Source organism: Saimiri boliviensis, chromosome 4 (assembly GCF_048565385.1).
Source record: "Saimiri boliviensis isolate mSaiBol1 chromosome 4, mSaiBol1.pri, whole genome shotgun sequence".
In the NCBI taxonomy this organism is placed as follows: domain Eukaryota; kingdom Metazoa; phylum Chordata; class Mammalia; order Primates; family Cebidae; genus Saimiri; species Saimiri boliviensis.
This window is the reverse complement of record NC_133452.1, coordinates 103,429,477-103,455,244: the sequence shown is the minus strand read 5'-3', so window position 1 is coordinate 103,455,244 and position 25,768 is coordinate 103,429,477. Positions and strand designations below refer to the sequence as shown.

The following is a 25,768-nucleotide window of genomic DNA, read 5'->3' as shown; positions in this document are numbered from 1 at the left end:
GATAACGGCTTAAATCATATAGAGCAAAAAAACACAAGAAAAAGATTGAAACATTTTATCACGTATCAGACAGTTCCCCAATTCATGGCTTAACCCAAAAAGGTGTATATATATATATATATATATATATATATATATTTTTTTTTTTTTTTTTTTTTTTTTTGAGACAGAGTTTCGCTCTTGTTACCCAGGCTGGAGTGCGATGGCGCGATCCCGGCTCACTGCAACCTCCACCTCCTGGGTTCAGGCAATTCTCCTGCCTCAGCCTCCTGAGTAGCTGGGATTACAGGCACGCACCACCATGCCCAGCTAATTTTTTGTATTTTTAGTAGAGACGGGGTTTCACCATGTTGACCAGGATGGTCTCGATCTCTCAACCTTGTGATCCACCCACCTCGGCCTCCCAAAGTGCTGGGATTACAGGCTTGAGCCACCGCGCCCGGCCCAAAAAGGTATATTTCCCTCCCTCCTTTGTATCTTAGCTCTCTTACAGCAGATGATTCTGCCTTACTTTGGAGTGGTTTTGTTTGTTTTGAGAAGGAGTCTCGCTCTGTTGCCTGGCTGGAATGCAGTGGCAAGATCTCGGCTCACTGCAATCTCTGTCTGCTAGGTTCAAGTGATTCTCCTGTCTCAGCCTCCCGAGTAGCTGGGAATACAGGCACACCAGCACACCCAGCTAATTTTTGTATTTTTAATAGAGACCGGGTTTCACCATGTTGGCCAAGATACAAACATCAGCCACTGCGCCCGGCCACTTTGGAGTGATTTTTAAATTATCTTTATCCCCATTATGAGGCTATTGATTCTTTTTGAGCAATATCTGGTTTATTCTTATAGCCCCAAAGCTAGTGTGGTGGGTTTGCTTAGCATGTGCTCAGTAAATACTTGTGTAACTAAACTGAAATGAAAATTCCATTTTTTGTCTTCATACTTATATCTTTAACATGGAGATATGCAATGAATAGGATTAACTTCAAATATGAAACACAAGCGAGGCTTTTCTTGCAGTCTGAAAAATCACTATACTCCCTTGCTCAAGGAGTGGCTCTCCTGCTAAAGAAAGCCATCATGGGTATCACTTTTCCTCACTCTGGCAATCGATTCTCCTAGGCATGGGCAGCAGTGAATAAACTGAATGAATTATGTCACTAAAGATCACAGAGTTGGTACAGACCTGAATCTTAAGTAACCAGGGCAAAATGAATGAAAAACAGAAAAGAGGTATTAAAAATAATAAAACTTCATTAAACTTTTATTGGAACATCATTTCCCTACGGTATCACAGAAATGGGTTTACAGTATATCAAAGAGCATATCAAAAGCAACAACCTCCACACACCACATCTGTATCCCACACACTTTACCTTTAATCAGAGCTTGAAATTCTCTGTGCTTAACTGTCCCTCTCTGAAGGTCGATCTTTAAGGTCATGAGGAGTACAAACAGGAATTTGTGGTTTTCATATAGGCCTCTGACAGAGTATGTAAAAACTTCATATGTCAGATACTCAATAATATTTGTAATTCTCTTTTGAGGTAGTGGTGACTTTTCAGATCTGCAATATATTTTAAAAATCAAGGAAGCAATGGGCAATTTCTTTTTTTAAAAAAACTTTTATGTTCAGGGGTACACGTGCAGGTTTGTTACACAGGTAAACCTATGTCATGGGGATTTGTTGCACAGATTATTTCACCACCCAGGTATTAAGTCTAGTACCCATTAGTTATTTTTCTTGATCCTCTCCCTCCTCCCAACCACCACCCTCTGAGAGGCCACAGTGTCTGTTGTTCCCCTCTATGTGTTCATGTGTTCTGAGAATTTAGGTCCCACTTATAAGCAAGAGCATGCGGTATTTGGTTTTTCGTTCCTGCGTTAGTTTACTAGGGATAATGGCCCTCAGCTCCATCCACGTTTCTGCAAACGACATGAGCTCATTCCTTTTTAGGGCTGCATAGTATCCCATGTTGTATATACACCACCTTTTCTCTATCCATTCTACTGTTGATGGGCATTTAGGTTGATTCCATGTCTTTGCTATTGTCAATAGTGAGAAAGCAATTTTTAAAAGAGTAGAAATACAAGCAGACTTCTAAGTTACCACTTTTGGGTGAAGGTAGTGAGGACTCACCTGGCCATGGACTGGTCAAATAACTTCAAGAACTGGGCCAGTGACGTCTGATACATGATGTTGACCATGCTCATCTCTGTGATGAGGAAGTAGAGGATGCTTCCACGGGTGGCTGCAGGCCGGAACTCCTCCTGAGCCGTGTTGATCTTAATCTCAGTTTCTGCAGCCACATGCAACTTTTCACTTACCTCAGCTGCTGTCTGCTTGGTAGTTCGAAGGACACCAATGAGAGATTCATCATCTACCAATGAGCCTAAAGTTCAAAACAGGAAAACTGTAGCACACAGATGGAAAAGTTGCAAAGAAAGATACATCTCTTCTGAAAAAAAAAATACTGTCAGTTTTCAACTTGATGCCTCCAAAGTCAGGAAGACTACTGGTACAGTAGAATCTTAAGGCACCTAAAAGCTTCTAGTCCAACTACCACCCAATGCCTGAATCCTTCTAAACATGCCCACTGACACACTATCCCCTGCTCTGCCTAAACATCTGCAAAAAAGCAGAAGACCCATTTGATTGGGTCTTTGTATGTCTCAAGACAATGATCATGTCTCCAGTGGTCTCCGCTGTTCCCTGTGTGATAGGCTTTTCCCCCATTGTCATCTTGGTGGCTTGCCTCAAAGTGTCACAGCTTGTCCACCCCACTTGTCCCAGGGTGTGAGCTGACCTGAACACTTCACACATGGGCTGACTTGCTGGTAGTGGAATGGTACACTCTTTCCTCACACTGCGTTAGTAGAATAGTCATTGCTACAGAAAACTCTTACCCCTCTGTCCCTAACAAGAGCAAATCAAGGTATAGTGAAAATGTCTCACCAGGAAGAGAAATTCACATTTTTAGTTTTGCCTTTCATTATTGTTTTTAATAGAAATAGTGCGTGTTTATGACAATGAAGTTGGCTTTAAAATGAAAATCCAAGGAGACACTTTGGATGTACCAAGCTAATAGTCCCCATATCTGCAAGCAGCAGCACTCTGGCCTACCCTAGAGTTCTGGATGGCAGGTGAGTGCTGCAGGAAGGGCTGAGTTATTCTGACAGGCATGCTGTGTCTAATGTGGAAGTCCAACTTGGGATTAACCTCAAGGAAAGAGGTCTTCATCCAGACAACTTCACTAGCAGGAGCAGTGCAAGTCGGCAGATAAAAGGACTTTTCACTGAGCTCACCATAAAGGTACAGTATTTCTGGAAGGTCAGACTTGTTTAAAAAACATGCCGGGATTAAGATGCAGTTGGGAAGTATTCATTCACTGCTCATAAGGTAGCAGAATTCAGGTTGCTGTGATTTGCCAGCTACAGAACAATATATTTGTTTATTTTAATTTTATTTGGATAAAATTTTCTTTTTATATACTGCAGAGAGAGTACATCCTCAAATTGGGGTGTGGCATGATTATTTGGCTGCCCAGAGGAGAACCTATTTTTGCCATCGATAGTGGGAGGTCAAGTTAAGTCGAGGGTGAGCTGGGCCTTTGGTACCCAAGCTCCTCTGATGCAGATTACATGTGTCATAACCCATTGCAGTAACTGCATTTCAATATCAAATGAAAGAGTCAATCTAAAAAAAAAAATAGAGTGAGCACATTAGTTTCTTTGGGGCAAGCAAATTAACTTATAATGAGTTACCTAGCTCTATCGGGAGCCCTTATTTTTCTCAGGAGAGAGCAATTATATCAAGAAAATTGTGTTATTCTCAGATGCTCAGTCTCTATTTACCAATTTAAAAATCAGATTCTCTGCCTCCCCTCTTTAATGTCTAGATGGAAATTGCCTTCCTTGTTTTTGCATTGATAACATGACTATTTCCTAACATCTATGGTCATGAGGGCATTGAAAAGAGTGTAAATGAAATCCTTATTCAGAATCCATTATTTTATTACTTCTTAATAACACAATACCTTTTGTGGCACTTAATTTATAGAGGAGATTATCTTCAAGTTCTTTCATCTTCCGCTTATTAAAAGTAACATCCTCCAAAAGTTTAACCCTTTCAGACTCTAACTCCTGTCATTAAAAAAAATAACATTGGAACTATAATTACAAGTTATTACAGCAAATCCAACTCACTAGTGTTTATTAACAACTTTAAAAGTTCAAACCAAAGTACCTTTTGACTGACAGAAGAAATTACTATCATTAGCCAAATCTATATCCATATTTTTGTTTCTGTGGAAATTTCTTTAAAATTATGCCCACTGTCATTAAGGTTTCACAGTACTTATACTGGCAGGCATGAGACAATTCTACTAAATAATTTTGTCCAATTACCCCAAGCTCTCTTGCCAGCTTTAAGTTTATAAATAGCATGTCCTGTTCTCTTGGCCCTGTTTCTATACTGCTTCTGTAAGAAGTGCTATCTTTACTTGCATTCAGAACAAGTAGAAACAAAAAGGCACTGATACCAAGAAACCAAGGGGTTACCCAGATTAAATGTGAGCTCTTGGCCTGGGACCTGCCTATGGGAACAGCAGGTACCTGGTTTGGCACAGCCAGTTGTCAGGACAAACCCATTTTCCATTGTATTCATATCTCCTTCTACAGAGAGGCAAACTTGAATGTTTACAGGGTATTTTTTTCTTGCATCAAATGATATACTTTGAAAATTATATTTTGAAAAAAATTCAAGCATTCAAAAAATTTGCAAGACTAGTACAAGGACCTTTCATATAGCCTTCACCTAGATTCACCAAATAACATTTTGCTTTATCACTGTCTCTCTATAGAATACTTAATATTGTCATTATTGTTGTTGTTATTAGATTATTTCTGTTGAATCACTTGTGGATGTCACGTCCTTTTACCCTTAAACACTTCAGCAAATCTCTGAAGAACCAGGCCATTCTCTTACATAAGCATAGTCCAATATTCAAATTCAGGAAATGTAACACTGATACCGATCTCAGTAATATTCCTTACAACAGTTTTTTTCTGATCCTATACTGAATCACATGTTGCACTTCGAATTATGATAAAAGAAGCTGTTTTAAAATTTCTTATTTGGGAAAGTTTCTGGGAAAACTGATTCAGAAATTTCACCATTTTCAGAAAGTCTTCCTGGACCAGTCAATCAAAAGCCACAGCACAGCCTTTATCTGTACATCTAATATGGTTTGTTTTGTTTTGTTAGGTTTTTTATTTGTTTGTTTGTTTTGAGACGGAGTTGCCCTCTGCTGCCCAGGCTGGAGTGCAGTGGCATGATCTGTGCTCACTGCTATTTCCAGTTTCCAGGTTCAAGCAATTCTCCTGCCTCCACCTCATGGGTAGCTTGGATGATAGGCATGCACCACCATGCCAATTTTTGTATTTTTAGTAGAGGCAGAGTTTCACCATGTTGGCCAGTCTGGTTTTGAACTCTTGACCTCAGATAATCCACCCACCCCAGCCTCCCAAAGTGCTGGGATTACAGGCGTGAGCCACCACATCCATCCTCTAATATAGTTTGTATCACAATCTATCAGTAGGTTATTTCCCTCCAACTACAGTTTATGCTTCTAGAAGGCAGATGCATAAACTTGTCCTGTTTATTTTTGTATTATTGACGGTACTTATCTTGAGGCTTTGTAGAGAAGAAACTCAACCCAATAAATAATTGTCAAATTGAATTTAGTCCAATTTCTTTATTTTACATTTGGGAAAACTAAGTGACCCAGAAATAGAAACTTGAATAACAAGGGTATTAGGCTGGTCTCTGCCAGTAACTAGCTTAGCTCTATGTTATAACAGCCTACTACCTTTGTTGTCCAACTCCAAGACTAGTGTTATTGCCATAGTACTTACAGGGTGGCAGGATTTGATGGGGTAATGAAGAGTGTGGCTCTATTTGCAAGGAAATAACAAATTAATCATTTTCATTAAAATGGTCACCCCTGGGTGGCAGTATAGGAATACATGGACAAAATGAAATCATGTTAGCTTCCTTTTTTGTATAATATGGAAAAATAGATATCATAGCATAGTGGACTCTTGCTAAACTTCATAGCAGGACCTGTAAAGTTTATCTAGGAAGCTTGACAGGCTGCAAAGTCCATGTGCTATTATAGTTGAAGACCCTTATTTTCTTTGTTCCATTTGCTCATTTGTAAAAATGTGGGTGTAATAGTAGGATTGTTATGAGGGTTAATATAATGTTTAGAAGACCCTCCTGTGTATTAAATGTGCATTTTTTTTCTCCAGCAAGTGCTATGTATATCTTAGCACATCTCTTGAAGGGGAAGCTAGGGAATAAGAAGAGCGGAGATGGGGTGTTGCTTGACTTCTGGAGGTTACTGCAGCCTGCATGGAGATCTAGACCAGCGAGGAATCATCTCAAAATAAACCAGCAGCACCAATTACACCGCAAAGGACTAACTGTCAATAGTTAGCAGCATGTGATCCTGAGAGACAATGGGAACAGTGAATTGCCAGGCCAGGGCCATCCTGCCTGGCTGTGGAAGAGGAACAGATTCCCTTCCTGGACTACATAAGCCCCAGGTTTGTTGGAAACTAAGATCAAACAACTAAGAGAGTCAAAGCTAGGACTGTGCCCTTTTCACACCATCAAACTGGCCACCTTTCAAGGGCCTGTGCATAAGATGAGCTGTCTATGAGCCAGGTAGGATGTTGCCTTTCACTGAGTCTGTTTCTTTGGTGCCTGTGTCATTTCCCGATGTCTTTCCTGTGTGTGGAACCCTGGATTCACACCTCCTCCTTTCTCTCCTCTGTCTGTTTTCCTCTCTCGTCATTCTTTTTCTCACCCATCCACTTCATGCCTTGCTGCTCTTATTATTTCTAACCTTGCCTTTGCCTTGAATCTTTAATTCTAAAATTAATTACCTTTAAGCAGATATAAACTTTCTCATATTTTATGCAAATGACTTTATAATGCAGACACATAAAATTATATTTTTATGCAATTACATTTTATGCCTAAAACTTAATGTTTTCTGAGCTTCAACTTAAAAATTAGTTTAATCTTGTATCAGTCTCCTTAAAATCTTCCAGTCCTAAGTTGTTCTTCATTTTATTAGAACCCTCAGTTCGACTTAATTTCTTGCTTTAGTGCAAACTTCATTTAATTAAAAATAAAGGTATAGCTCCCTATATCATTAGATTATTGGATTGTAGTAGTTAAATCTACTACAGTGGAAATAAGAGCCATTCAGAGCAATTTCTTTTTCTCTAAGTCATTGTTTTATTGAATTTTTCAGGTGTCCCCAAGACAAGGACTATAGATATGAGAGTCAGTATGCCTAAAGGTTTAAAGACAGAAGTAGAAAGAGGGGTGTGTGTGTGTGTGTGTGTGTGTGTGTGTGTGTGTGTGTTTGGTTGTAGGAAAGAAGATGAGTAATATGATTTCCTGACAAGAATTAAGGCTGCAAAAGAAATATTTATTTTAACAAGGGTGAATATGATTTAAAATTTTTTTTTCTTCTTCACATACTTAGCAATTTCTCAATACATTTTAGGCATTTATTAGAAGCAGAAATTCTTTACCTGAGAGAGAGATTACCTGTTTCTCTGTTAGAATGACTCTTCTTAGTAACTGATTCTCAAGTCCTTTCATTGTAACAGTGAAATCAATGACTGAAGTTTTAGCATTAATCTCTGGGGTAAAGGCAGGGTTTGGTAACTTTGTAGTAATGTAAAGTTTAAATGTATCCATGATATCACATTCCTTATCACCAACTTTCACCTATATAAATTCACATATAAAATTAAAAACAGCTTAAAGGACAGGGGAAGGAACTCGGGTTCAGTTTAGGAAAGAATTTGCCTGTCAGTGCTGTGAAGCTTGAATAAATTGGGAAGGAAAGTTATAAAATTTTAATCACTGATCTCAAATAATAAAGCCTATTTAATTTAGAAGAATTTAGAATTGTAGTCCTGCCTGGAGATGTTTTTAGCAGTGATACCAAGCAAATCAATTGAAAAAGTTATCCAAAACAAATGGTGAATAAAGGAAAACTTAGATACAGCTAAGATTTGACTTTAAAATTTTAGCAAGTACTTATCACTCCCATCAATTGTTTGTAGTATAGCTATTTTTCCCCCAGTTAAGAAAGTTGTTTCCTACTGTGGAAATTTGCTGTGTTTCTAGGAAATTTTATTTTTTGAATTTCATAGATATATCTGAGGCATATCTGACAACAGAAAAAGTTAATGCAATTTTCAAAGAAAAATCCCAACTTTTTTCAAAAAGGTAACATTTACCTTCAACACTACTATTTGCAGCATGTTGGAAAAAAAATTGTTTTTTGCTATCTAAAATTCAGGTGGCATCAAAGAATTTTTAAATGACTTAAATCTCTGATTAATCTTAATTCTACATGTGATTGAAAACATTAATAAGGCCACCATCACATTGTAAGGCACTATGCCTTCATATTGCAGATAAAAATCTAGGATCTTTTAAAAGCCCTTCAAGAATAGTGATTCTACAACCTCCTTTGGCATATTAAATATGGCATATAAGATAAGCCAGACACAGATAAATACTATATGATCTCACATGTGGAACTGAAAAAGTCAAACTCCTACAAGCAGAGAATAGAACAGTGGTTGCCAGAGGGATAGGGAATGGGAGAAATGGGGACAGAGTGGTCAAAGCGTACAAACTTTCCATTATAAGATGAACAAGTTTCAGGCATCTAAGGTTCAGCATGCATGGTGATGGATGTGTTAATTAATTTGATTGTGGTAATCATCATACAATGTATATGTATACCAAATTATCACATTGTACAGCTTAACTATACACATTCTTTACTTATAAATATTTTTTAAATACAGTTCAAAATTGTGAATGAGTCCATAATATCCAAGCAAATCACCAAAATTTTGTGCTTAGCTTTTTGTATGAAAAAGAGAAATTCTACTCTCTAATCTCATAGACTGACGCTAACCTTCAGAACACTAACTGGGTTTTATTCATTTTTCCCCCTATAAACTCATAAAGGCTTAAGTATATATTGGATGCTCCATAAACCTTGGCTGAATGAATTATTTAAAATATGGTATATAAAAGATTTCCATTATGAAGAAAACTTTTCTGAATAAATCTGTCTTAGTCTAATGAGAAAATATTCATTCTTTACTTACTCAATGATATTCATGAAATTAAGTTGTCCAAAGTGAAAAACACCCAATCAGAAATGCTGTTATAAAACCAAAGAAGCCGAAAGGTAGAGAATGACACCAATTAAAAATGAAACCCTTACACATATTGAAAACAATTCATGTTATCACCAACAACTGAGAACAATATTCCATAGCTTACAACAAAGGCAATGAGTTTAGACTGAAAATAAAGAGATAAATGAACAAATCAATCTCTATAGCCTTTATTAAAATATCATTTTCCCCAGGAAAGAAACCCAGGTTATCTTGTTAAAATGTATACATATGTGGCTTGCGAAACCGGTATCAAGAGTTGCTTAAACATATATATATTGTGCATTGCACTAATATATTAAAACCAGACAATGTGTTTTCTTAATGTTATTTAGTTTCAGCCAAATGACTACTCTTATCAAAATATTGCCCCCCCATCAGTAATTTTTATATACTATAAAAATTAAAGGAAACATTGACATATCAGTTTGGAAATAGTTTTTTTCCAATGTACAAGTACTACTGCCTAAAGGAAATTGCATTTGCTGCTATGCTCAAAAAGATAAGTAGATGTCACCATTGTTCTTTTCTTTCTTAATTTTTTTTTTTTTTTTTACAAAGCTCACCTTGAAAGTGGTGCCAGATTTAATAAAATTCTTTTCTAATACGTTATCCAAGGCTGGATCCAGCTCTTCACGAATGTCCTCAATGAGAAGGGGTCGGCCCAAGGAAAGGCTGTCCTCCAAGTGTGTGCGGAAATATTTATGATTCAGAGATGTCACCTAAACAGAAAGAACCCTTGTTGGTTTGCCAGTGTTACAAAGAATGTGCCCATCACTAAGGGAAACCAACAGATTTACTGGACAGGTAACTAAAAATTTTAAGGGTAATATAGGAACCCTTACCTTAAAAAATTAAAGCAACACACGAAAATTAATTTCTGAAACATGGTGAGTCATGATTTTGTTGAATGGAGTCTGGATGTGTAATGGGGTCTCTCTAATCAAAAGAGAAGCATCAAGGGGCATTGCTCTTATGGAATGTCAGGGTTCTGCTCCTGACAGGTGGAAGAGAATAGTCAAGGATTAATCCTTTCAAACTTACATAGCTATAATTGCTCAGAGAAAGCAAAGCAACTTGCATATTTGGATATTCATTTATTTTCTCAAGACCCCTAGGAGATGAACAAGTGACAAAAAGCAAACGTAAGAATATCAGAAATGATACACTGAGTCACACTGAGGGTCTATCCATGTATTCTGTCTCCTATTGGCACTGGGAAGAATTTAATACTTTCCATAAAGTCAACCTAAAAGACTATACATTCACTTTATATAGGCTTATATTTTTTAAGACTGAAATTCTGAATTCCTAGTTGGGTCCTCCATGTTTAAATTGATGTGTTTGTTATTAGTTAAAATAGACACACTATACTGGTTGATCTCTGCATGAACCAATTGGATTTAAACTCTTACTTCGCCTAGGATCCCTCCCTGCCCCCTGCCTAATTGTGAAGATTCCCAAAGGCTCATTTCTCAACTCTTTGTATCCTATCTCCTGAATCCAACTAATGCCTTATGCTATTGTGGGTGCAGACCATAAGACACAAGGAAGAATCCACTGGGACAACAGGTGATTAGGGGAAAAGAATTAAATATAGCTCCCTCAATTACTAAGATAAAAAGAAGATATAAGATATAAAAACTAGATCAGCTGACTTTTGTCCTGTTTTGATTAAAAAGGAAATAACTAAAAAAAAAAAAAATTGGCCAGCCACAGTGGCTCATACATGTAATCTCAGCACTTCCGGGGGCCAAGGTGGTGGATCACCACCTTGGTGGTGAGTTTGAGACCAGGAGTTTGAGACCAGCCTGACCATCATGGTGAAACCCTGTCTCTACTAAAAATACAAAAATTAGCCAGATGTGGGGGCACAAGCCTGTAATCCCAGCTACTCAGGAGGCTGAGGTTCAATCGCTTGAACCTGGAAGGCGGAGGTTGCAGTGAGCCAAAATTGCACCATTGCATTCCAGCCTGGATGACAGAGCAAGACTCCATCTAAAAAATATAAAATAAATAAAAAAGATTCACACATGAAGGAAGTTGTTTCCGTGGATGGATAGCTTTCTTTATACAAATAATGTGCTGTAAAGGCCTTCCAATAAGTTAATAAAGTAAATGAATCTAAACAAAGAGCTTTAACTAACTGAATAAACAAGGTGAAGAAAAGCACCAGTAAGACTAAATTTGCTTATATCCTGTTTTATTTCTCAAGGGGTAAATTCTATTTTTGTGATTTCTTTCCCAAGTAAGGAAATAATTATCTTCAATCATCCTCAATGTCTTATAAACTTGAAATAATATTTTGGAATCATAATTTCAGATTTATTTCACTTGATTTTTCTGGTGAAACACTTTGTGGTAGCCACCACCAGAGCCTGATTCACCTGCACGAAGACTGGTATGGGGTCTTTACAAGATGGTCAATGAATTCCTGATAGGGCGGCTTGGTAAATGCATTCTCATTCCACAAGTCAGAGCTGTAAGTCCTGGACATGGCACTGAAGGTAGCCTTGGCAAAGCTGTCAAGGTTGAGCACAGCCCTGGGCATATAAAGCATGCTTTGTTTTTCGTTTGCATGTGTTTGTACATGTGCTTATCCACATACTCAGAAAATAATGCTATCTGAGTAAGGAGAATACAATTTGGTCTATTTCCATCTCAGCAGTAGATGGTTTTTAAAATAAGCAAGTGTCTCAGGCATATTTCCGTTCCTTCAAGAAGGTTCCTAGGACTGGGTTTCATCAGGAAGGACATTACTGAAAACCATCAGTGAATGTAATCCTGAAATGGAGAGACAAAGCTATGATCAGAAAAAGTAGCAGCATTCATGGCCAAGTGATACAGGAGATTGTGTTGAGCTAAGGATGTCTAGGCAAGGTTCTAGGAATAAGATTAGCAGGGAGATTGACAGCCGGGGAAGCCAAGGGGAATGGGGCCAGGGACAAGTTATAGTTGACCTGGCTACAGAAATTAAGAACAGAAGTGTTCTGGTTTATACCACATTTGTGCACTCCTGAAAATGTGGCTACTAAGAAGCTCTGTGGAAATGAACACTACTTCTTTTAACTCTTCTCTTCTGTTTACACTGCCTGGTCCATTCTAGGATTTCCCTGGATTTTCTCAGTAAACATAGGCTGACATATTGTGTTCTGGAGTATTGATGAGGTAGGGTACTTAGGTATGCTTCCCAGCACTAGGCTGTATCCACTTGCATGAGAAGCACTGATCTCAGGAGGAAATCTTTCAATATTCCACCACTAAATATGATGTTTGTTATGGCTTTTTGTAAAAAGAAACTCTATCTAGTTAAGGAAGATCCCTCCCAGTTTGCTGGAATGTTATCATGAATGGGCATTGAATTTTACCAAACACTTTCTTTTTTTTTTTAATCTATCAAGATGACCACAAGATTTTCCTGGTTCTTTTTTTCCATAATGGTGACACACTTTGATTAATACATTTGATTTCAATAAATATCAGAATTTCTACTCAAAAGGAGCAGTGCAGAACATGTAAAGATGAATATAACTTGGCCAAAAAAGAGTTCATGGTACAATAGAAGTAAAAGATAAATGTGCAAAGAGCAGTAATTTAAGACAGATTCTAAGTCCACAACAGAAGTGCAAACAAGACATTGTGAGGATTCAGGACAGGCCATGTTGAGCTGGGCACACAGAAAAGTCTTGATGAAGGTAGTGGTGGATGTGGACTTTGAAGAACAGCTGAGATTTTTATCTGGGATATAAGTGGAGGTTGGAGAAAGACATTTGGTTAGTAGAAATAGCATAAGCAAGTAGGTTAACTCTGGGAACACTGAATATCCCACCTTGGTAGCTGTATTAAAATATCAATAATAACAGAATGCCTAAGGGAATAAGAAATGTTAGAGTCCTGCCCTTGTCTACCCCCACCTTAAAATTAACACCTTATTAGATGCCAGCCCCAAAGACAGACTCAGTGAGCTGCACAGCACCAAGACCCTGAGCAAGGCTGACATGAATGCTCTTGAACTGAGGGATCACAATGTTCTGTTTGCCACTTTCCGAGAAGCCCAAACTCAAAGCCCAGAACAAAAGCCACATTCAAAATTAGCAAAAGCAATGGTCTCAGGGAAGTGTACAAAGAGAGGGGGAGGGAGGATCCAAAGAGAGTACAAACGAGAAAAGAATCAGAGCTGTCGCCCCAGATTGCTGTTACAAAACTCAAGAGTGTGAATTAGCAAACATTTGTCATGGAGACGACAACTTTATGACTGCAGATTCAACTGAAATTTTGAAAAAGTTTCATGATTTCAAGATTACTTTCCCATGCACCAAATGCTACATACCTGCAAATCATTTTCTTTTTCCTTTGATTTAATCCAGGTTTTGCCTTGAGTTTGTGGGTCTATGAGGAGTGGGTATCTGGTGGCCTTTGTCACAATAATGCCATTCTGAATTGAGAGATCATCTCCTGGTAATCCCTGCAGCCCCCACTCACCAATCTGAACAACAGGAAATTAATAGCACCATTCAAAGGAGAACAGGAATGCTCTCAATAATTAAAAGTACCGTAAAGTAAAATAATTTAAAATTTGGACTTTTTTCCCTTTGAGATTATGCAACTTGTACTTTGAGAAAAGCAAACTTGTAAATGTGAACCCAATAACATTCACTTTAAAAAAAAAATTTATAATCTAATGAATACCTTCTATAATGACCTAAGACAAGGTTTATCCCTTTACATTGTATTTTCATACTTAGGGGAAACATAGTAAATTGATTGCATATTAAACCTGATTTGGAGTTAATGGACATAGTAAATATAATGAGATGTCAGAGAAGAAGATAAGTCCCAAGCAATTAGCTCCTGATTGCTTCCCTTTCCTGCCCTTTGGTTCTGCCTACCTGGCGTATGGGTAATTGCATAGTTGGAGATAAATTAGATGAGTTATTATATTGGCAAGAGCTCATCAATGACACTTTAGTGAATATTTCCTTCTGCAAATTTAGCGTGGATTGCCAGCCTCCTGCCACATAATCAATAAAATCACCAGGCCGGGCACAATAGTTCATGCCTATAATCCCAGAATTTTGGGAGGCCTGGGGGTACACCTGAGCCCAGGAATTTAAGGCTGCAGTGAGCTATGATCATACCACTGCACTCCAGCCTGGGCTACAGAGTAAGACTTTGCCTCTAAAATAAAATAAAATAAAATAAACAGAGATCCAATGAGCCAACCAGACTCCACCTTTGTTAAATTATCCCAGGACCTCCAAAGGCCATAATTAATAAAGAATATTCTGGCCCACTTTGCTTCACCAGTGCCCAGTGAGGGCGAATTCAACAATGTTTGAATTGGAAAAGATTAGTTTTTAACTTTTAAATACAGATAACATGAAATTAATAGCCTGGCATCCCCTAAGGAAACAGCAACTGGAGAGCAGATTTGCAAATCAGAAAAGCAACTCATGAATACAAATTGCCTGGAAAGCATTTATTACCACAGAAGCTCTGCAAGATATACTGGAAATTGGCAGTGGCATCAAATTCCCAGCAAGGAAGGTTCGTATGAAAGGACTTGCTATTACTTAGGGTCACCAGAACATGCTATTGTGTTATGTTATTAGACACTAAAAAAGATAGCAAACAAAAATAAGGTTAATACAAGTATAGATCATGCCTACATTTGCCTAAAATGTTTGAAAGAGAATATGACTTCACAAGAGTGGTGTAAATAATGAAGAGTTATTAAGAAGAGCCCAGCATTAGCAAGCCTATAACACTCAAACGATCTTTCAGTTCATAGCTGTTAAGAAATGCTGAGTGTATGATTGCTGAGAAATGCTGAGTGTATGATAAAATATATTGTTTGCTAAGAATAGTGGCAGGGAAAACCTAGCCACCACCCCGCCCACCACCCCCACAAGTAGAAAATTACTTGGGGCGTTCTAAAGTGGCTAGGACAATATATAAATATCACACACCAGTTAAAACAATTCTTTTAGTGCAGGACGTCTGACCCTGCCCCGTGGCTTCCTTATGAAGAATACTTTTTAGTTTGTCTGTGATCAGTGGTAAGCAGGCACCAGCTGCCTACCTGGTATATTTTTGTAACATGAGAAAATACCAAACATCTGTTTGTTAATCATCATCACCTGTTCAGAGAGAATAAACGTGTGGGTCAGAGGCTGCCTGAGCCTTTCAGCCTGGAATGCTGTCAGCATCCTGAGGCTCTCAGCTTGGAAGGCTGTTGGTCCCCTGGTTTGCTCTTCTATCTGGGTGTCTGCTACTTAATTCCTTCAGTGCTGCCTGGGTGGGGGTCTCTATGGCCAAGCTGGTTCTCGGTACACAGCAATGCAATTGGTCTTAATTTGGAAGCAAGATTACTTAAAACGCAAAGGAACGTTTATACCACAAAGAAAATTCTTTTTTAAAAACTCTCAAGCACTTTCAAAATAATCTTTCCAGTTAAATGAAAAAAGAAAAACTTAGGTGAACCCAGGCTTCTTAGTAAGTAAGAAATAAAGTGAGATTGAAATTCAAATATTATGGGGAAGGTAAAACTTACAGTTGGAGGATCCACCAACATTGAAATAAGATTCAAGTTTTCTGTGAAAGGAATTTTCCGGACTCTCAACTCCATCTCCCACTGATCTTTAAGCAAATAGTTCCTAAATATCTGATTGAAAGGACCAAGGTAGGAAAGGAATCCCGTGCACAGCAGAATATCACCTACAAGTCTGTAAAGAAAAACACAAAGTGAGTCACCTGACATGTTTTAAGCTCTTCCATTAAGTTGTTTGAGAGGTCACAGTGCAGTTTTGCTTTGTTACTGGGTGAAATCCTTCTTTGCCCCTGCGTAATGCTTGGTTGCCAGGCATGGAAAAGACCCATGCAAAGTGCAGCCCAAAAACCGAAAAGTGGGTGGGGGTGGCCACATGTCGGGAAGCAAGAAAGAAAGTGTCCTCCTGAAGCCTACAGGTCCTGAGCCTTGGTACTGTGAGAGAAGTATCTTCCCCTCATCCTGTGCCTTGGACTTGTTCAGATTTCAGTCTTGTGTTAAACCATTTTTTCCTCCCCCTCCCTTTTTATTTATTTATTTTGCCATTTTCTTGCTCCTCTCTCGTTCCCCTCTCTGTTAAGTTTTCTAAGGACACCAACAGATACCAGCAGAAGCTAGCCTTGCATTTAAGACAAACCACTGATGCACACTTTCAAAATCATTGAGGTGAAGCATAGAGAACTGGAGTGAGCATCTAGATGACTCTGGCAAATCCAAGCTATATCAAAAGCACTCTCATACCGAAAACCCACAATGCTGAACCACAGCTGAGATGTAAAATATTTCACAAAATTTTCTTCACTCTCTAGAGTATTTCACATGAGAGTGCATGTTTTAAGTTGTAAGCACTGTCATAGATGATGGGATTCAGAGATGAACATATGGAAACGAATGAGAAAGAATTTAATCATGGAAATGGACTTTACGGTCTCTAATGTCACAAAGAAAGAGTGATTATGAAGAAGACCCAAATTCCCACCTATTAATCTGAGCTTTGAATTCTTTACTTTGCTGAGTCCATCGGACTTTTTCTCCACTCAGCCCATCGATGAGAGTGGAAGCTGCCTGCATCTTTTTCCGGCACATGTCAGCATCATTAAGCAAATCCTGCAGCCATAATGGGAGAATGTCTCAAAAAACCTTTTTAAGTGCTTAACACAAATATCCATTTTATTCACACATAAAAATACATGGGGGAATTTCTTAATTTGCAAAATAATCTAAAAATACAGTGTGCATGAAACTTCACATATTAAATGTTGATCATTCATAGTATAGTGATTTTACCTTGTGAAATTTCAGGGAAAGCAATTTTGTAAGACAGAATCCAAATCACATAATTTATCTTTTAATCAGATACATTAAAATAGTATTTCTATTGAATATTTTCAAAACAGAATCAAATCAATAAGATTTGCCATTTTGATGTCTTGGATTCAATAATAATCCTGAGTTATTTTGCCATTTACAAAGTATTTTCTCCTGGAAAAATCCCAGACAACAGTAGCATGCAGCAGCCCGCTTGCACCAACACATAAGAGCCAATTGTTAAATTTTTAGAGTATTTGTGAGCTGGTGTTAAACACAGGCTTTATTAAAAATTAAACTAAGCTTACAATTAAGTTATATTAAAAGCAAAGGTAATAAATAACAAAAGCTTACTTCCTAATTATTCATATGTTAATATTCTCTATGCTCTTGAGGTTAAATCCGTTGTATCTGCATGGTGGAAATAGTATACAATGGTGAGTTGCCATGCACCTTCTCCCAAATTTGTGCTCAGTGGCGTTACATTGGTAGTTTAAAATTGCCAGTGATGAAAGTATTTACACCACAGAAATCAGCCAATATTACAAATCCAGGCTTTCCTCTCCCCACATGGCACACGAGATTATTGAACATTTACCAGACCACCACTGCTTGCAACCTAACTCAAGAGGTCATATTAGGATTCCCATTTTACAGACAGAGCTAGGTAGACTGCCCCAAACCACACAATTAACAAACGTCTGTGTTGGATCTTAAACTCAGTTCTCTAATGCTCAAATCAGTGACAGTACAACTTGAGCAGTGAAAACACAATAAAGAATTTTTAGCGCCAAAGATCCAGAACAGGTAAGCATATTGGCCAACATTTTTTCATCATAACCATTTGCCTGATTTCTAGATATAGCACATACTTGTGTAAAGTTTCAGCACATTGTTTGGGGAATATTGTATATGTAATCTCACCATTTTCTCATTCATTGCTGCATCAAATTTTGCCTGTACTTTATCCAGCTCAGCTTGTTTCTCATCCAGCAGGGCTTGTGCCTTCCCTAACTCAGCATTAGCAACTGCTAACCGGCCTTCCTGCTTGGCCAGGTTTGCCTAAAAAGAAGATGTGGTTAGTGTACTAGCTGCACGAAACAGTCATGATTGTAATTGGTAGATAATACACATTAGATAATTTCTGCACTAGATGGGACTTTCAAGCTCATCTGTTTCAGTTTCGAGCTCATCTGTTTCCAGCCTTTAGTTGGGAAAGCAGGGCGTCTTGGAGATTATTTCATTATTTTTAAATGTTTAATTACTGGCCAGGTGTGGTGGCTTATGCCTGTAATCCCACAACTTTGGGAGGTTAAGAATCATTTAAGCCCAGTTCAAGACCAGCCTGGGCAAAATAATGAGATTTTGCTTCCACAAAAAAATGTAAAACTTAGCTGGGTGTGGTGGCATGCACCTGTAGTCCAAGCTACTCTGGAGGCTGAAGCAGAAAAATCGCTTGAGCTCTAGAGGTCGAGGCCTCAGTGAGCTGTGATCATAACACTGCACTCCAACCTGGGTGACAGAGTGAAACTCTGTCTCAAAAAAATTTTTTTTAATTATTAATGCTCAATAAGAAAACACGGAAAATGCAGCCATGTATAGGAGGGAGAACAAAAGTTACCCTGATTTTACTCAGACATAACCTGTGAATATTGTGTTAGGAAGTTGATAATTGGCATTTTGATATCTTTCATTTAATTTCATGAAGTTCCTGTGTCCTTCACTATTTTTTCATGAACACTAGTTGTGTGACTGCATGATATTCTACATGTTGAATGTATCATAATTAACCTTTTTCCTGCTTGTATACATTTCTCCACCCCCCCATTTTTAGTTATTGCAAATAATGTTATGATAAATACTATTGAATATGTAAACATTTAGGATTGTTACTTGGGTAACAATCCAATTTCAAAGATTCTTCGACACGAAATTACTGTAACAGTAGTTTTTCATATTTTTCTAAGTTCTACAACATGATAATGACCTGTGTCTTGTAAATTTCAAATAATCAGTAAAGTAATCTAGACCCAAAGCCCCTCTGGGGTAGATGTTCTTTGATACCTTTCTTATTTTCTTTCTTAATGTTCACTTGAATTTAGCTCCTTTTCCCAGAAAACTTTTATTCATTTAGATTTTATAATATATTGACATATAACTATGTAATATTTGCAGCCTGGCACAATGGCTCACAGCCGTAATCCTGGTACTTTGGGAGACCAAAATAGGAGAATTGCTTACACCCAGGAATTCAAGGGTACAGTAAGATATGATTGCATCACTGCACTCCAACCTGGGAGACAGAGTGAAATCCTGTCTCATAAAATAAATGCTTTATAATTATTTAAATCTTCACATCTAGAATTATATGAGTTTATCTTTCTATTTTCATTTGTTTTTATTTTCTTCTTGATTAGATTTTCCAGGAAAATTTCTTAGAGTTTGTGTTTTGTTGTTGTTGTTGTTGTTTTGGTTTGGTTTGCAAAGCATAGGTTCTTAGATTTGCTCATTAATTCTGCTGCTTTTCTCTTCTCTAATTTTTAATGTTATTTTTATTAGCTCTATTCTGTTTTCCTCAAATTTTGTGTGTATGTATGCTTATAAGTGAGTATATATTTTAACTCTTAAGTGGACTGTTTAGTTTCTTTGATCCGTTTAAGGGCTAAGAATGTACCATTTTGTCCATATCACTAAAGCTTTGATAACTAGCTTATTTTCATGATTTTCTAATTAGGAATGATGGACTTCTTTTTCATGTAAACTTTCTGATATTATTGCTTATAATCAGAGAATGAGCCCCCAGGATTTGATTTTTTTTTTTTTTTTTTTTGCCTTTGAGAATTTAATCAAGGTCTTTTTTCAGCATTGAATATAATCAATTTTTGTAAATGTTTCTTGTACTCAAGAAATAACTTCATATTCTTTGTTTACACTGAAGAAAATTCAATGTAGTTATTCAACCTGAAAAATAATACCATGTAAAATTTCTATATAATTATTAATTTATGCCTACTCAGGACTGGCTCTATAATTTACAGAGCCCAGTATAAAACAAAAATGTGGGACCCCTTGTTAAAAAAAATTATTAAGAATCTGAGGAGGGCAACAGCAGAGCATTAACACAAGGCCCTGTGTGCACACCCAAGAAGCTGCCCCATGCCTACCGGGGTAGCCACAATCTCAAATTACAATATTCTTTTTGTTAATTTGATAGTGTGTGCCACAATCTCAAATTACAAATATTCTTTCTGTTAATTTCTGCTGAAAATACGAATTGATTTGGATTGTATAATTTGATACTATCTTATTTATTGCATGACACATTATTTTAATTAAGTCTTCACTATGAATCATAATTTTTATCAATAAAGAATAGTCCTACCATAATGTGTGTGTATGTTTTCTTTTTCTTAAATTCTACGTTTATTGTAAGATTCCTCCCTTAGAATCTTTTTGAGTGTGTTTTCTATATTTTTCCTATCATTTCTGTTTGTTAAAACTTTGTATTTTAGGCCGGGCGCGGTGGCTCAAGCCTGTAATTCCAGCACTTTGGGAGGCCGAGGCGGGTGGATCACGAGGTCGAGAGATCGAGACCATCCTGGGCAACATGGTGAAACCCCGTCTCTACTAAAAAGTGCAAAAAATTAGCTGGGCATGGTGGCGCGTGCCTGCAATCCCAGCTACTCAGGAGGCTGAGGCAGGAGAATTGCCTGAGCCCAGGAGGCGGAGGTTGCGGTGAGCCGAGATCGCGCCATTGCACTCCAGCCTGGGTAACAAGAGCGAAACTCCGTCTCAAAAAAAAAAAAAAAAAAAAAAAAAACTTTGTATTTTAAATTGATTTTCTATTTTTCTCAAAGTTTCTCATGCACAGATTTTAAAGAGGCAGCCATTTCTCTAAGTCTTATTATGAAAAACAGTAACCTCCTGCCACCTGCTCATCATTATCCAATCCACAGAGCAACCACTTATAAACTTTTAGCTTTGTGGGGGTGGGGGATTGGGATGGGTCCCTGGAGGCAGTGAATATCTGAGTAATACATTTCATGAATCCTTGTACTCCTAAGAATATCATTCTGTTCCCTCATACATGAAGATCAGCTTTCCCCATTACTGAGTGCTTGGACGTCAGCATTTTCCTCCTTAAAACTCTGCATATGTTTTTTTCATTATCTTCATTTAGGGTTGTGGGAAATCTGCAACATCTTATTTTGTTCTTTGTAAACAACCTTTTAGGTTTTGTTTGATTGTTTCTTAGATTGCAAGTAAGGTTCTCTTTCTGTCTGTGAAATTTAAAACATTTCTAGGTGTTGAACCTAGCTTTTATAAGTTTTGTTTGAAATACAGTAATCAAATTCAACCTCCAAACCTAATCTCCAAACTTCAGAAAGATGGCAAGTTTTTCTTCTTATGACAGTTTGATTATTATTCCCAAGAAATTCATTTCCTGTGTAAGTTATGACATTGGTTTCAGTTGCTTGTCTGCATTGTCAAGAAACATGTAACAGATACAAAAAAGAAGGAGAAACTTTGAAAGGACATAGAGAAAAAAGAAAAATTTGGTAACAGGGACATCTACCTTTACTGGTCTAAACTATGCATTGTCTTTTAATAGCAGTAATACTGATGACTGATTTTATGAAACATTGATTTACTGGGAGAAGGAGGGAAACTTTTACCTTCAGAGGCAACACTTCTCTATTGATGCCATAAAATATTGCCATCGCAAGTGTCCAAGACAGGAGACCAGCCACATTCCCACAGACTTTTTTGGCACTTTCAAAAGTGTAATCATCCATATTAAAATATGGCTGTAGTAACTCAACAGTCTCTTCATTTATAGTGTCTTTAGGGAATTGCTGAAGGCTCCACAGGAATCCTGTTGCACTCATCAACTGAAAAATAGTATTATAACCTGTAAGTTCTGGCAGAAAATAAACACTTTCTTCTAAATATGTACTTCTATATTGAATTTTCTCAAAGAAGTAACAGTCTATTTGCTTTAAATATACAAATTGAGACTATTGGCAGTAGCCAGCCTAAATCTGTAAGCCATAAATTGTCTTCTGGATTCCATGTGGAAAGAGGAAAGAAGAAAAGCTATGCAAGTTTTCTTTTTGGTAAGTGCATCTGAATGCCATCAACCACACGGTTCTCTTTTTGAAGACTGGGCCGGGTTGTCACCAAGGCTGTACCCATACGAGCCACTGATTCTGGACAGATTTCATGAAAAGAAGGCATTCGGCTTTAACATCTATCCCTCTTTACATTTCAGGTGATGCAGTGTAAGACAAACTTTTCAATACACAACGATCAATTATTGTCTGCCAGTTTGTCTGGTCTACATGAAGCAGATTGATATGAGCTGGTCTATATGAGCTGTTCTACCTGCAGCTCATAGGATTTACAAAGATAGATTTTACTTACCTTTAATGACTCTCCCCATGATGGCTTGCAGCAAGGTTTTTCTGGATCCATAGTAACAGGGTCAATTTTCTTTTGAAATAGTAACAGAACACAGTCCATGATTCTCATAATAAGATGTGGTGGTTTTGCAAGTTTCCTGACTGTGGCAATATCATTTGGCTTGATAGTCTACATTTGGGATCGGGAATCAATATTTTTTTTGTTGAGTGGTATTAATAGTTATATAGAAATCTAATATTTTTAAATAATTAAGACAGAGAACTTTAAAACATATTTTCTCCCAGTTCCAAGATTTTTGCTTAGTGGCTCTTTCATAGTTATTTTGGTATTTCTGTTTGTCTGTTTATTTGTATGTATTCTTTTTTCCCCATTGCTCCCAACAAATTGGCTTAAATTATCACTGCTAGGCACTGCCATCGCAGACCTCTGTTAATAAGTCCCATTGATATGTAATATTTAGTTAACTTGCATCTTCAAAGCTACGGGTCTATATTATGTGCAGATATTGAGAGACGATACAAAGCCCTGAATATCAGAAACCTCACATTCAGCCTTCATTTCAAGGGCTTCCCTGTCTCTGGCAGGGGAGGAATTAGAACAGGCGTCCCCAAACTTTTTACACAGGGGGCCAGTTCACTGTCCCTCAGACCGTTGGAGGGCCGCCACATTCTGTGCTCTGCTCACTGACCACCAATGAAAGAGGTGCCCCTTCCTGAAGTGCGGCGGGGGGTCGGATAAATGGTCTCAGGGGGCCGCATGTGGCCCGCGGGCTGTAGTTTGGGGATGCCTGAATTAGAAGGAGACATGAGAAGTTACTATAATATATAGCTCATAAAAATATTTTTGAAAGTTTCTATCCACCAGCTGGGTTTGGATTAAAACAATGCCTGACCATCAAGGCAAAGTCTGGGAGACCATATGATCAATAACATGTTCTAAGGCTCCTTTGATTCAATGATCTCTCCCTTTTGTACATCATAGTAAGACCCATAAAGGAAGTAGGGGTGCAGAATATGTCCTGGTCACTGTGAAAATTTTATTAAATGATTATCATAGATATATTCATTTAACAATTGCAGGCATTCTCTCATATAAAACAAAACAAACAAATACAGTCTTGTCCTCATAACTCCTGAAAATGGCAAGGAAAATACAATCACTCTACCTAAGGATTTCTGCCATGACAGAAGCATGGGAGTGACGGGAAAATAAAGGCAGGCCTAGAAGAACCGAAAACTTTCTGGGAGGAGTGAGGCCTGGGCCCAGATTTGAAGAATGACTCTAATTAGGCAATGAAAGTTAGGAAAAGCATTCTCGGCAGAGGAGGAGGTATGTTTCAAGGTAACAGACCCTGACCATTCTTCCAGACTCCTCTACGTGTTTCTGTATGACGGGATCACATTGTGTGTAGGGACAAAATGACAAGTGATCAAGTTCAAGAGATAGTCAGGAGCCAGGTCATCAGCAGGAACAGAAGCACTAATATTTATTGAGCACTTTCTATGTACCTAGCATTTTATATTAATTACTTTTAACGCTCACATTGATTCTTTAAGGATCAATGAGAGATTATAATCCCCACAGAAACCCAAGAAAGTTAATATACTCCAGATCATATACATGTGTACCTACATATGTATATGTGCGTGAATTAGCAGTATGTATATATACATACGTATATATGTGTGTATACATCCATACATATGTATACATGCACGTGTGTGTGTGTGTGTGTGTGTGTGTGTTATACATAGAGGTGAATGGCGGGTCAGCCTGCCTCCAAAGCTGTGCTCCTTTTGCGTCACAGCTGTGGATGTATAACTCAGGACTTTATCCTAAGAGCAGTGGGAGCCACAGGAAGATTTTTAAAGGGGTCATGACATAATCTGGAAAGGATGCTGGAGAAACTGAACGGGCTCTCTATGTAATCTGAATTTCTCATAGTTTAGGCCACTAACCACTAGCATTATTTCTCAGTTTTCACAGAAGGCTAATTTGTGGGATGAAAATAATGTAAGAGGTGAAGACTTTAAAAATTTTTAGAACTTAGAAAACTGAATGAATTGACACATTTGTTTCCAGACTTAGATTATCAATCACATTAAGAATTCAATTCAGTTTTCTGGTTATTTAATTTCATACAATGAAACATGATCCCTTCCAGACTCATGCTGGAAAGGACAACAATCCACTGCTCACATTCAGGGCTGCTTCTGCTTCTTCCAATGCAGGTCTAGCTGCCTCGAGTTTGCTCTCAGCTTTTACTTTTTCACTATCGATTTCATCCACAATTTTTTGGGCTTTGTCTTTTACCTCCTGTACTTCATTTTTAATTTTGGCTGAAGCCTGAGCACTTACTGTGACTTCTGCTAATACCTGTTAAGTTGAGGAAACACATGAAAGCAAATAGAAACCTTTCAGGCATGTATAGATTTGAATAGTGAGAGAATATTTATTCAGTATAATAGAAAACACAAATTTATTTCCCATCTAGGTTGTCTCTATTTTAAGGTGTATTAAATTCCTTTGAGCAGTTCCTTGCAGTCTTCCATTTTCTAAGCTTTCCTTAGGCTTAGAATATATAAATAAATATTTAAAGCTTTCAGAAGAAATAGTATTTCCACTCTACACATTTCTAGAAAATTAAAACAATTTAAGTAAGTATAATAGAATATGGGGAAAAAACCATATTAAGCCTTGTGTAATAACAATAAAAGCAACTAATGTTTATTGAGGGCTTACCATATGTGTTAGGACTATGCTTAAGTGCCTCCCCTATGTTAGCTCACTCATTTCAGTAACTGGCTAAGGATCAAGACTTAAGTATCTATTCTTAAGTGACTCTTGGTGACTGGAAGCTGAAAGTCTGAGATTGGAAGGTTGTATAACAGATTTAAAAAAAAAAAAAAAAAGGCCGGCACGGTGGCTCACGCCTGTAATCCCAACACTTTGGGAGACCGAGGAGGGTGGATCACGAGGTCAAGAGATCGAGACCATCCTGGTCAACATGGTGAAACCCCGTCTCTACTAAAAATACAAAAAATTAGCTGGGCATGGTGGCCCATGCCTGTAATCCCAGCTACTCAGGAGGCTGAGGCAGGAGAATTGCCTGAACCCAGGAGGCGGAGGTTGCAGTGAGCCGAGATCGCGCCATTGCACTCCAGCCTGGGTAACAAGAGCGAAACTCCGTCTCAAAAAAAAAAAAAAGCAGTA

At 37.8% G+C, this 25,768-nt stretch overlaps 1 protein-coding gene across 1 annotated transcript in view; it reads right to left on the bottom strand.

Moving 5' to 3' along the window:
• The window catches only part of DNAH8 (dynein axonemal heavy chain 8), a 313,022-nt gene that overhangs the window by 81,643 nt on the left and 205,611 nt on the right, over nucleotides 1–25,768 (bottom strand). The window contains exons 67-78 of the mRNA XM_039467518.2: nucleotides 24,755–24,931; nucleotides 22,556–22,723; nucleotides 21,808–22,023; nucleotides 18,056–18,193; nucleotides 16,803–16,930; nucleotides 15,830–16,001; nucleotides 13,607–13,762; nucleotides 9,843–9,998; nucleotides 7,616–7,798; nucleotides 4,026–4,131; nucleotides 2,129–2,381; nucleotides 1,365–1,555 (exon numbers count right to left, since the gene is read on the bottom strand). Of these exons, the coding sequence (XP_039323452.2) occupies nucleotides 1,365–1,555; nucleotides 2,129–2,381; nucleotides 4,026–4,131; nucleotides 7,616–7,798; nucleotides 9,843–9,998; nucleotides 13,607–13,762; nucleotides 15,830–16,001; nucleotides 16,803–16,930; nucleotides 18,056–18,193; nucleotides 21,808–22,023; nucleotides 22,556–22,723; nucleotides 24,755–24,931 (2,044 nt within the window). The remainder of the gene's footprint in view (nucleotides 1–1,364; nucleotides 1,556–2,128; nucleotides 2,382–4,025; nucleotides 4,132–7,615; nucleotides 7,799–9,842; nucleotides 9,999–13,606; nucleotides 13,763–15,829; nucleotides 16,002–16,802; nucleotides 16,931–18,055; nucleotides 18,194–21,807; nucleotides 22,024–22,555; nucleotides 22,724–24,754; nucleotides 24,932–25,768) is intronic.